The sequence below is a fragment of the Gracilinanus agilis genome, chromosome 4 (assembly GCF_016433145.1).
Source record: "Gracilinanus agilis isolate LMUSP501 chromosome 4, AgileGrace, whole genome shotgun sequence".
Lineage (NCBI taxonomy): Eukaryota > Metazoa > Chordata > Mammalia > Didelphimorphia > Didelphidae > Gracilinanus > Gracilinanus agilis.
The window spans coordinates 108574212-108587494 of record NC_058133.1 but is presented as its reverse complement, the minus strand read 5'-3'; the positions used below and the strand labels follow the sequence as shown (position 1 = coordinate 108587494).

The 13283-nt window shown below is 38.5% G+C and overlaps 1 protein-coding gene across 1 annotated transcript in view; it reads right to left on the bottom strand.

Annotated features, from left to right (window-relative positions):
- Nucleotides 1-13283, bottom strand: part of NFASC (neurofascin) — a 248354-nt gene that overhangs the window by 137526 nt on the left and 97545 nt on the right. Inside the window, exon 2 of the mRNA XM_044674931.1 lies at nt 5665-5739. Coding sequence (XP_044530866.1) covers nt 5665-5739 — 75 coding nt within the window. The remainder of the gene's footprint in view (nt 1-5664; nt 5740-13283) is intronic.

Here is a 13283-nt window from a genome sequence, read left to right as displayed (position 1 = left end):
TCTCTCTCTCTCTTTCTCTCTCTCTCTCTCTCTCTCTCTCTCTCTCTCTCTCTCTCTCTCTCTCTCTCTCTCTCTCTCTCTCCTGTCTTAGAATCAATCTTAAGTGTTGGTTCCAAGGCAATGGCAGTTAAGTGACTTGCTCAGGATTATAGAAGAAATGTCTGAGGCCAAATTTGAACCTAGGTTCTCCCTTCTCTAGGTCTGGCTCTCTAAACATCGAGTCAGCTAGCTGTCCCCATGTTTTCTTTCACAACATGATTAATGTGGAAATAAGTTTTGCATGACTCTCTCTCTATATATCTATATCTATATACATATATATGTATATATATATAATCATATTAAATTGTTTGCCTTCTCAAATAAGGGAGGAGAGGGGGAAGGAAAGAATTTGGGACTCAAAAATTTTAAGAATGAATGTTAAAAATTGTTTTTACATATAATTAGAAGAATTAAAAAAAACTTTTATACTACAGCAAAGTAGTCACTTTCTCAGGGAAAATGAGATCTTTCTCTTTAGCAGTGCCCTTATCAAAGCCCCTTGATCTTATAAGTCTTACTGCCATTTTTTATTTCCAGTCTTCCTTTCTCCTTTCTATAACTGGGTTTCAGGACCCAAGTTTATCAAGTTTGCATGGATATAGAAATTTCCCAGTACCAATGAAATCAAGTGCTTAGAGATGTTGTTGTTCAGTTATGTTCAACTTTCTGTGACCCCACTTAGGATTTTCTGGGCAAAGATACTGGTTTGCTATTTCCTTCTCCAGCTTATTTAAAAGATGAGAAAATGGAGGCAAACAGGGTGAAGTTACTTGCTCAGGGTCACCTAGCTAGTAAGTGTCTGAGGCCTGATTTGAACTGAGGGAGATGAGTCTTCCTCACTCCAGACTAGTTACTCTGTCCACTGTGCCACCTAGCTAACTCTAGGGATATAAAATAAAAACCAAGCCAGTCTTTGTCCTCAGGGAGGATATACTACTGGAATGAGAAGCTCCAGTACCTGTTCAAAAAGGAATGTCCTCTTCTCTCTCTTTCTCACTGTGACATTGACAGTCACACTTTCTTGCCTAAGATGGCTTTGGGGAGGAAGGGCACAGAGACAGAAGGAGCCTGTATCTGTCAAGGCCAGACAGCTATTTTCTAAACCAGACAGAGCTTGGGGAGCCCATCTAGAAGGCACAGCTGCTCTCCAAAGGCTGAACTTGGCATGCGTATCATTTGCTGATGCTGCCCTTGTCAGCTGTTACTAGGGAGGGGAACTTTAGGCAGTTCTGGGATTTGATGGGAGGACAAGGAGACAGAAATGGACAATTTTACTCAGTGAAATACCCTTAACTCCCAAGATTCCCTCTTTGGCTTATGGCAAAGGGTTAAAAGCAGTAATTTGAAACTAATCTCAAGGCAGAGAAAATCATCTTAATTAAAATGAGAAGAATAAGCTGGGGGAAATGTTAACTGTCTTCACCAGCTTTATATCTGGCAGACTGAATTCACAAATGATGTGACTTTGGTCCTGTCCAGAAGTGAGAGGAAAAACAGCACAGTCAAAAGTCCCAGAATTGCCATTTTGAGCCATTCCAGCTGAAATTGGTTTTGATCATGCCTTTTCATTTCTTATTTGTAGTTCCAATTATCCTTCTCTTACCATAAGTTCTGTCTCTGCCATCAGAGGGCAGAGATTGTGTCTTCCCCACTAGATTGGGAGGTCCCAGAGATCAAGAATACTAAATATTTATTGACCCCATTCAGCTTGGGAGCTCCCTCAGGACAAGGACTGTGTTTCCCCTACCAGACTAAGAGCTTCCTGAGAGCAGAGACTATGTCTACCTAATATAATTATAAAGCTCCTTCTTCACATGGCGTCTGCAATACAGTTCTCTCCTAATTCTTCTCCTATCTATATTATCACTCTTTCACATCATTTGGAACATCATCTTTGTTGGAACATCATTCATCTCACCTTAGCTTGGGTATCTCACCAGGGATTTGTCCTGAGTTCACTTCTATTCTCTCTTTACGCCCCTTCCCTTGGTGATATAATTTGTTCCCAAGGCTTCAAGTATCATATCTTCAAAGATGACTCCTAAATCTATTCATCTAGTCTCAATCTCTCTCTTGGATTGTAGTCACAGTCCAAGAGCTTGCTGGTCAAACTCAAACTCGGCAAATCCAAAACAGAGTAGCACTCCCTCCCAACCCCCTACTTCAATCTTCCCTATTGCTGTTGAAAGATTACTTCCAGTCCCCTAAGTTTATAATCTCATCATCCTTGGCTCCTCCCTCTCTCATACTTCATGCACAATCATTTTTCAACTTTATGATACAGTGACATTTGTCCCCTTGTTGTTCCTCTCACAAATACCAATACCCAGACACATGTAACTTGTGTGTCTGTATATGTATTTACATTTATCATATATATACATGTTTTATATATGTATTAACAAATATATATAGTAAAATTCAATATAGTATATATGTATACACACATTATCTATCTATCATCTATCTTCCTGCTTACCTATCTACATCTGTCTATCTGTCTGTTTGCCTATCTATCTATCTGAATATTTATATAAAAGACCAATGAGGCTAAAAATCTAGGATGGGAGCAGATAATAGTTAAGCCTATAGGAAGTGATGTGGTTACCAGGAAAGAAAGAATATTTTTGACACTGTAATGCCCAAACTGCCCTTCTTTTTTATGGGTCTCTTTCAGTTTCCCTGCTCTCTTCTGTGTAGTTTTCAATGTTTCAATGATATTCTTTTATTTCTTTTCTTCTGGCATCATTGCTATTACCTTTTCCAAATTCCCTCATGACTGTTTCAAACCAAATAAATGCTTTCTCCTGTAATAAATAAGTGTAAGGTGTATGTGTGGGGTGGTTGTTGAGCCTATGAAATCAATTATCCCATTCCCCTTAAAGTGACCTTAAAAAAGCCCCTCTTTGCCCCACCCCCACCCCCACCACTTTAAAGTAAGTGACAAGATGCTATGGTCTCATACCTTAACCAGACAAGAAGACACTTCTACCAATCAGACTAAATATAAAAAATCCGGGATAAATTTAGACATCTTTAGGAGCCATTGGACGAATGATGCTGCACAGGAAGCTTATATGGATTGGCTGAGGAAATATGGTCATGCCCTGTGGATAGTCTATAAAGGAGCAGATTGGACTGGTACCATCACTTGGGGTGAGAGAAAAGAAAAATCTGGCTTTAGTCTTGGTCTCCCTTCTTCATCCATTGATGGATGATAATCATGTGAACTTCAGAAGGTCAGAGGATTTGGAGTTTTCATTGTTGTCCTAGTAACATCCTTGGAATGAATGGCTGATGGCAGTCTCTTCACTGAGAGTCAAGGACAGACTAGATGTGATAAGGAAAGGCAGATTCAAGATACAAAGAGTTCAGGAGAAAAAAATGACACTATTCATACTGGTAACTTTATTAGAATCCCTACAAATGGAAGAAAAAGACTTCCAGAAACCAGGAACTGTGAGCTATCCCTATGTCACCCTTATCCCAAGAGAAGGATGGGAGAAAAATGTGTTACAGATTTTTGCAGAATTGTATTGTACCAATTATAGCATTCATAGTAAATATTCTTCCTAAAAGTTGTCTTAAAAAAACTTGCCTTCCATTTTAATATCAATACTGTGTATTGGTTCCAAGGCAAAAGAACAGTAAGGTCTAGGCAATATGGGTTAAATGACTTGCCCAGGGTCACAGAGCTAGGAAGTATCTTAGGCCAGATTTGAACCCAGGACCTCCTATCTCTAGGCCTGGCTCTCAATCCACTGAGCTACCTACTTGTCCCAAAAGTTAATTAAGTCTTTTTTAAAAAAAAAACCTTACCATCCATCTTGGAATCAATACTAGTTCCAAGGCAGAAGAGTTAAAGAGCTAGGCAATGGGGTTAAATGACTTACCTAGGGTCACACAGGCTAGAAAATGCCTGAGGTCAAATTTGAACCCAGGATCTCTAGGTCTCTCTCTCAATTCACTGAACCATCTAGCTGCCCCCTAAGCTAATTGGGTCTTACTGGCTAATTGATTTAACTAATTATTAATGAGGAAGTAATACTGGTGAGGGCTTTTGAGCTATAGTACTAGAAAAATATACCCCTCCCAGTTCCTCAAAGACTCTGAGGGTAGCCACTGAACTCTGAGGACCCAACCTTCCAGAACAAATGGGAGAATAGCTCTAGGACCTACATGTGTTATATAAAGTGAAGCAACACAAATCCACTCATTGACTTGTGTCTCATTTTGTATCTTGAGTTAATCATCACTCTCCCAAGAGTTGCTTTGTTATCTACCTTGCCTCATTATTTAGTTTAGCATTTTTAAGTCTTTCAGCATTACATTTCTTTACAGTTTAAGTCATTGAATTATTCTACTGGCTCTGTTCACTTCACTCTGTATCAGTTTATATGAGTTTTTCGGAATCTGTCCTTTATATCATTTTATCTTTTTTTTTAAAACCCTTAACTTCTGTGTATTGGCTTCTAGGTGGAAGAGTGGTAAGGGTGGGCAATGGGAGTCAAGTGACTTGTCCAGGGTCACACAACTGGGAAAGTGTCTGAGGCCGTATTTGAACCTAGGACCTCCCGTCTCTAGACCTGACTCTCAATCCACTGAGCTACCCAGCTGCCCCCGAAAACCTTTATATCATTTTAAACAGTACAATAATATTCCATTACATTTGTATGACATAATTTGTTCGGCCAAGGGAACTAGGTGGCACAGCGGATAGAGTGCCAGGTGTCAGAAAGATTAATCTCCTTGAGTTCAAATCTGACCTCAGACACTTCTTAGCTGTGTCCTGGGCAAGTCACTTAACCCCCATTGCCTAGCCCTTACTGCTCTTCTGCTCAGTATTGATTCCAAAATAGAAGGCAAGGGTTTAAAAAAAGAAATTTGTTCAACCATTCCCCAGTTTATGGGCACACTCTCTGTTTCTGGTCCTTTGCCGCAATAAAAAGTGCTGCTATAAATATTTTTGTCCATACAGGTCTTCCCTTCTTTCTTTGAGTCCTTTGAGATATGTAACTATACTATACTTTTTCACAATGTCTGCAGTTAATTCTCACCTCACCTTTGCTATTCTGGAGCTTTAATCTTCCTCTTAAGCTTAGCTCAGGCGTCCTCTCTCCTCTCTTTCCCCTAAAGCCTTCCCTTCCTATTCCTCCTAACTGTTAGAGATCACTGTGATTTCTCAGATGATACTTCCCTGTTTGGGTTATATCACTCTCCCATACTCCATAGCATGTAAAATACTTTAGGATGGAGGTCATTCCATTTTAGTCTCGGTAACCCAGCATCCAACACAATGCCTTGCACGCAAGTGGAGCTTAATTAAACATTGCCTCCGCCAACAGAGTGAATACTTCTAAAGGGTGCAGACCAGGTTTCCTCCTTCATTAGGATAGCTCAGTTTCCCATTCCAACACTCAGGAAAAGGGCTGTGACTACCAGAGATATTTTACAAGGTTAATAATTCCAGCTCAGCTAAGTCTTAAAGTTAAACCTGAAGTAATGAGTGTCTTGTGTATAAATGTACATGTCAGTGAAGAAAGGGAAAAAAAGGGAGGCAGAGAGAGTAAGAGTCCTGGTTCTCTGAGCCTGTCAAAGTAAGCCAAAATGATAAACACTTACCTCTTCTGGGGGTTCGTCAGCTTCTTTCTAGATTCTCTCTCCTGGGTTCCTGCCTTCTGACTGCTACTGCTCACTCTGTAAATCAGGGGAAAACAGGAAAAAAGTCAGACATTCTTGAAGAAATACTGAGTAAGTCTGTTCATCCCTTGACTGACCCACAGTCTTAACCCTTTCTTCTGCAATGTTACTTGGGACATTTTCCTCTCTGCTCCTGGTTTTTCTAGACAAAGTATCAAGCAAAACAACCAGAGATTCTGGGCTTCCCTTCAGGGGTACACATTCCCCAAAAGGCCTGAGATAATCAGATGCGGATTCTTTCCCCCTTCAATGTCAGAAGTCTTTAATGCTTTATCCCAGAATGGGGTTACCCTGGGATCCCAAAGGCTATGCCAGCACACTACAAGCTCTGGCAGGTTCTACCACATTGGAAGAATTTCAAGGATAGTCCTGGCAACAGAGTAAGTCTGCTTTTCGAGGACCAGTCAAGCTAAGCACAGAAATGCTCATCACCAGTAGGCCAGCCACTTGGTGACGAATTCTTTGAGCAAAGCAACCCATAAAACAAAGAAAAATACAAAAGGGCTTTCAGGACCACGCCAGCCTCTTCTGTTTCCTCAGGAATGGTGGCAGAATGCTAAAGGGGAGCAGATATCAATTGGAGAATGCTTGAACAAAGTATGGTATTTGAATGCCATGGAATACTGTTATTCTATGAGAAATAATGAAGAGGATGAGTTCAGAGAAACCTGGGAAGATTTGTATGAACTAATGAAGAATGAAGGAAGTAGAGCCAGGAGAACACTTTATGGACTAAGGACAACATCGTAATGGCAAAAAACTTTGAAAGATGTAAGAACTCTGTTCAACCAAGTACAATTCCAGAAGATCCATGATGAATCATGCTACCCATCTCCCAACAAAGAGGTTACAAAGCCAGTATTAAGATTGAAATATATGTATTTTTTTGATATGGTCAACGAGGGGATTTGTTTCACTCAACTACATATGTTTGTTTCAAAAGCTTTGCTTGGTTTTTCTATCCCCCCCCCCCCCGGAAAAAAAGAGATGAACTATTTTTAATTGAAAAAATTAAATTAAAAATGTAAAAAGAAAGGCAAAAAAAGAAATATGGGCAAAGAGAACATTAAGAATTGCAGTGTCTACACAGAAGGAAAACGATTTACTACTTGTTTATATGGGTTTGGGGTTTTGGTTTTTAAAAGATTACTCTATTACAAAAATGAATAATTCGGAAATAGGTAGCAAGTAATAACACATGTATAATCCAGTGGAATTGCTTGTTAGCTCCAGAAATGAGGAGGAAAGAGGGGAAGGAGAGAAAATGAATCGTGTAACCATGGAAAGATATTTAAAAATAAAGAAAATAAAATAATTGCAGTTTCTAGACCATCTATAAACTTTAACGTAGTTGTTAATATGCCAAATATGAGATCCTTGAAAAATGATCAACAAGGGGGCATACTATAGGAGGAACTGAATTATGTCGATCAAATTCTAATCAATAAAATCAGAAGAAAAAAGGAAGTTGCAAGGGAAATGAAGGCTGGCTCTCAGTTTCTCCTGGAAGAGGAAAATAAAGGAGATGGAAGAGTTGGTTTTAGGGCAGTTAGGTGACATGGTGGATTAGAATTCTATGCCTGGAGTAAAGATGACTCATCTTCCTGAGTTCAAATCCAATCTCAGACACTTACTAGCTGTATAACCCTGGCAAGTCACTTAACTGCTTGCCTCAGTTTCCTCATTTGTAAAATGACTAGAGAAGGAAATGGCAAGCCATTCTGTTAAGAAAAGCCCCAATAGGGGGCAGCCGGGTGGCTCAGTGGATTGAGAGCCAGGCCCAGAGATGGGAGGTCCTGGGTTTAAATCTGGTCTCAGAGGCTTCCTAGCTGTGTGACCTTGGGCAAGTCACTTAATCCCTATTGCCTAGCCCTCACCACTCTTTTACCTTAGAACAGTATTGATTCTAAGATGGAAGGTAAGGATTTAAAAAAAAAAACAAATGGGTTTAGGTTTTAAAAGATTGCTCTACCAAAGATGAATAATATAGAAATAGGTATCAAGTGATAACATTTGTGCAGCTCAGTGGAATTGCTTGTCAGCTCTGGGAGGGAGGAGGAAGAGGAGAAGGGAAGAAAATGAATCATGTAAACATGGAAAAATATTTTAAAATAAAAATTGATTTAAAAATAAAGAAAACCCCAAATGGAGTCCCAAAGAATCAAAAATGACTGAACAAGAAGAGTTGGTTTTTACTATGAATGAATGAAAAAGCTTATTAAATGCTTACAATGCCCAAAGGTAGCTAGAAACATCATTTTTGGGGATATTTAATAATGCTATATTGTGAAATTCATGATATATATATATATATATTTGCAAAAAGACTACCAGGAGAATAATTGCAGCTATTATTATCTATTACAGAGAATAAAGTGTTAACACTCTGATATTCAGTAAATTTTTTAAAAAGTGGAAATAGATGAAGACACTATATTAAAGAAACATGTATATATATTGTCTATTCTATTCTACTGACAATATATTATATACACATACAGAGGAAAAATGAATCAAGATCAAAGATTTGGAGAACACCATCTCCTCCCTCAGGAGAATACGCAGATGTCTCACACTTACATTCCATGAATCTATTCTTTGAGAAAATAATTAGAATGCACTTGACATGATAAGCACCAAATAAAATACAATCCATTTCTTTTTGTGTGTGACTGTTAACGGAGAAGAAATGACTCATTACTAATGTGAAAGGCATTCCTGAATCAGTTGTACAGTCAGACCACTGACTTGTGAGAGTAAAGACGGAAATTATACAATGTTAGAACAAGGAATAAAAATGAGACAAAGATAGAGAGTGTAATTAATACATCTCAATCCTGACCTATTTTAAACAAATTATTAATGATGAAAAATGCATTATGGATGAAGAAAAGACACAGAAAGACTACAATAATTTCAGACAAGTTTAGCCAATGTAAATCAATGCCATTCTAAGGAGATGAAAGAGTCTAAAAGATACCTTTGGGCACAAATACCTGCCTGACTCACTTGGTGAGTGGGTAGATAAGGAAACACTGGCTTGGAGGATAAACTCATTCGTAAACTCTTATGAAAAGGATGATTGAAGATCCTGAGTAATATTGCTTCATAAATGTAAAGAAAAAAAATTAAAGAAAACTTGGTAAGAAGTTCAACTAAGCTAAGTTGGCCCGAGAGCATTCAGCAAAGAAACATTTAAAAGGTTTACAAAGATTTTGTAACCTCGCTAACTTTTTTCACCATCAAGGACATTCAAGTGACAGCACTAGGATTCTAAGGTCAAAGTCTCAGATGTGCTTATAGAGGAGGAAAAATATATGGACGAGATTAAACCAAAGTACACAGAGGAAATCTGTGCCAGAACTAGACACTGTTACGGAGACAAGGAATCAATTCACAATATATACAAAGGAGAGAAAGTATAATCCATACACATGGAGGAAATCTTCACTGAAAGTACCAACAGGGAATGGCCAAGCCTTCACAAGTGATATTCCATAGAAAATCACATCTACTAATACACAGTTAACTGAAAGATGCAGAAAATATGAGATAGCACTGGGCTTATTGTTTGTTGATTATTAAAAATATTTGATTCTTGAGGAATAATACACAACCTAAAATTCTCTTCCAACAAGGTGTCTCTGATTCACACCTCAAAATTATCCAAGATTCCTTGAAAAGATAGAGCAACAGGGATAACCTTTTTCTATTACCCTCTGACCATTAACATTAGGAGAGGCACAAAACATGGAGGTGATATCAAAATTATTTAGAATTCTTGAAAGACAAAAGTTAACAGAAATAACCTTTAACAACCCTTGGACCATTAACATCAGGATAGGCAATAAAATCCAGAGATGTTTGTTTGCCAAACTGATTCATTACTGTCATGGAAGGGATCTAGAAAGATTGAAGAATGATTCTATATGGTTGATAAGATTCTTGTCTGAAGATGAATCTGATGTTCAAAACTGTAGAATTTTGAAAGAAAGAAATTGCCGTTGTACAGTTGTTTCAGTTGTATCTGACTCTTTGTGACCCCATTTGGGGTTTTCTTGGCAAAGATACTGGAATGATTCTCCGTTTTCTTCTCCAGCTCATTTTAGAGATGAGAAACTGAGGCAAACAGGGTCAAGTGGCTTGCCCAAGGTTACACAGCTAGTAAGTTTCTCAGGCCAGAGATGAACTCAAGAAGATGAGTCTTCCTGACTCTAGGTCCAGCACTCTCTCCACTGTGCCATCAGTTGTCCTAATGAAGAAGAGTTTCCACACAAGAAAAATCAAGTGGACAAAGAATGTTTACTGTACCAAATACAACAGGCAGTTAGACAAACAATCTACAGAGTTCATCTGTTTTATAAACATTTGTGTATATAAAACAGGGCAAATGTATAATGACTCAGACTCAGAGCTAAGCTGAAAGAGAAACATGGATTGGAATGTTCTTGAAAAAAGTATAAAATTCCTTTAATAGCCCCAATATTCTCCTAGAAGCAAACAAAAGGCCTTTAAAAAAAAAAGGCAAATGGGATTAAGTGGCTTGCCCACACAGCTAGGAAGTAAGTATCTGAGATCAAATTTGAACCCAGATCCTGACTCCAGGTCTGGTGCTCTATCCACTGTGCTACCCAGCTACCTCAGCTTCCTTTTTTTAAAACCTTTATCTTCAGTCCTGGTATCAATTCTAAGACAAAAAAGTGGCAAGGACTGGGCAATTGGGGTTAAGTGACTTGCCCAGGAACACATAACTAGGAAGTACCTGAGCTCAGGTTTGAACCCACGTCATCCCAATGCCAAGATTGGTGCTCGATCCACTGTACCATCTTGATGCCCCATAAATGCCATATTTTTAATATCAATACTCTACCAGTGGTGATGTATGGCTGTGAGTCATGGAACAAGACAGCTTCTGAAAAATTAAAAAAGGAGTCCCCCTCAGAAGTGAATAAGAAGCACATGGAGGGTGGCAGCAGGTGACAACACATTACAAGTAAAGAACTGTGGATAACAATCAGAGCAAAGATGCCATCAAGAAGATGCATGATTGAAAATGAAAGTGGGTTGTTCAAATGGAAAGAAAGCAATAATGGGCAGACAGTACATGAAGGCATTCTTGTGGTATCGGGTAACAGCAAGGAAGGACCCCAGCATGCTCAGAGAATCCCTATTGGGGAACTTCTGGGAGAACAAGGACAAGTGCCAAATAGAATGAAGAGCCAAGGGTAGACGGTGATCTGAGTTGCTGGAGGGAATGGCCACCTTGATAAGGTCACAGGTCCAAGTATCTTATGGCTATGAACCATTGTGTGGTGACAATGACACACACCAGCTAGGTTAAGGGTTCAGAAAGTTACGTAGATTTGGTTAAATTCTCAGGTATGAATAACTCTCCTACTTTTCTACACCAGCCAAATTCAGTCATAAGCAATAGAAAGAACTCTGAGTGTGGGGTCAAAGGACCTGGATTCAAATCCTGCAACTGATATTTACTACTCAAGTAAGACATTAACTATTTCTAGACCTTGGTTTCCTTGTGTCTAAAATGAAGGCATAGACAGGGATGTAAGATGATCTATAAAGTAATTACCCATTTTAATCCATGATCTAGATATGTCCTTAAGATTCTAAATCTTCTACAACATTGATTACCTCTTTTTCTGAAAAATGTTATAAGCCTTTACCTTCTGTCCCAGTATCAGTTCTAAGAAGAATGGCAAGGACTAGATAATGGGGGCTAGCAAATCCTCCAGGGGTCACACAGCTAAGAAGTGTATGAAGTCACATTAGAACCCAGGTCCTTCCAACTCCAGGCCTGCTGCTGCCCCTTTCTGAAGTCTTCTAGCACTCACCTAGCCCATATAGCTTATCTCTTTCCATATATCTTATTACTTAATCATAAGACTGCTTTACACCAAACTTGAAGCTTGAAAAACTCCCAATTGGGAGGAACTAGATAAACATTTAATTGGGAAATGTCTAAAAAAGTAAGTAAAAATATAATACAACAGAGATAATATTAATTTGTTGTTTTCAAAGTCAACATGTGGCCCACAGAGTGTCATTGGGCAAGTCACTTAACCCTGTGCCTCAGTTTCCTCATCTTTTAAAATAAGCTGAAAAAGGAAATGGCAAACTACTTTAGTATCTTTTCCAAGAAATCCCAAATGGGATCAAGAAGGGTCAGATGACCAAAAAATGACTGAACAAAAAGGTCTAAAAAGTACTTAACATTTACTATCACATTTGATCTTCACAATAACACTGTAAGGATGGTGCAGTTATCTGTTGAAGTCTATGGTCAAGTATCACATCGAATTAGAAGATACAGATTGTTTGAAATATTTTATAGTAGAAGAAGCTGATTTCAAGTGAAGCTGAATGACTTTCCTAGAGCCATACAACTGATAAATGTTAGAGTCATGGCTATTTTCTTTATATACTGTTCAGGATACAGAGAAGTATAAGTTGGGTTCCTTTTACAGATGGGGAAACCAAGGCACTGAGGAGTTAAGTGACTTACCCAGATTCACAAAGCTAGTGTCTGAAGCAAGATTGGAACTCATCTTCCTAGTCTGGCACTCTGTTCCCAACTGTATTACACATTTTAGCTTAGCTAGACTATTCACTCCTTAAAGAAAAGATCCACAACTTAAATCTCTCTGAATCTCCAATAGCAGGATATAAGGAAATTAACCCTGAATCTGCCATTTATTAGTTGTATGGTTCTGGGCAAGTCAGTCAGCCTCACTTGACCTCATTTTATAGATTCTCCAATCTATAAAATGCTTCCTGGAGTCAAGGTCTAAGACAGAAGGTAAGAGTTTTTATGCATTATATATTTATACATTATATATTATGTATTTATATATAATATAGTATAATATATTATATATTATATATAATAATATGATCCACAATAATATTATAATACTATAAAAGAAAAATTATAATATATAATATATATAATCTCAATTCAATCCTCAAAACAACTCTGTGAGGTGTTATTATTACTCACTCGACAGTTGAGGAAACTGAGGCAAGCAGAGATTAAGTAATAAAGTCTCTGTTTTAATACCTCATATGACAATAATAAACATTTTTATTTACCAAGGAATCTCATATGACCTTAATATATGATTCAAAAAAGAAAAATAATATCTATCTTCACTTTCAGAGTTATGACAAGGGATGAATCAGATGTCTGTGACGGCACTTGGAAAATTCCAGTCTAATGTCATTGCTGAAGCTGGCCGGCCCTGGGCTTGGGCATCCCGAGGGAATCGCAGGCCTTAGCCTCTGCCCTTTATGGGCCGCACCGTCCATGGGACCCTCGAGAGTTTCCAACTCTCTGCATGAACGGGCTCTGCCTTTTCCCACTCTCTCTTTTTTTTTTTTTAAACCCTTGTACTTCGGTGTATTGTCTCATAGGTGGAAGATTGGTAAGGGTGGGCAATGGGGGTCAAGTGACTTGCCCAGGGTCACACAGCTGGGAAGTGGCTGAGGCCAGGTTTGAACCTAGGACCTCCTGTCTCTAGGCC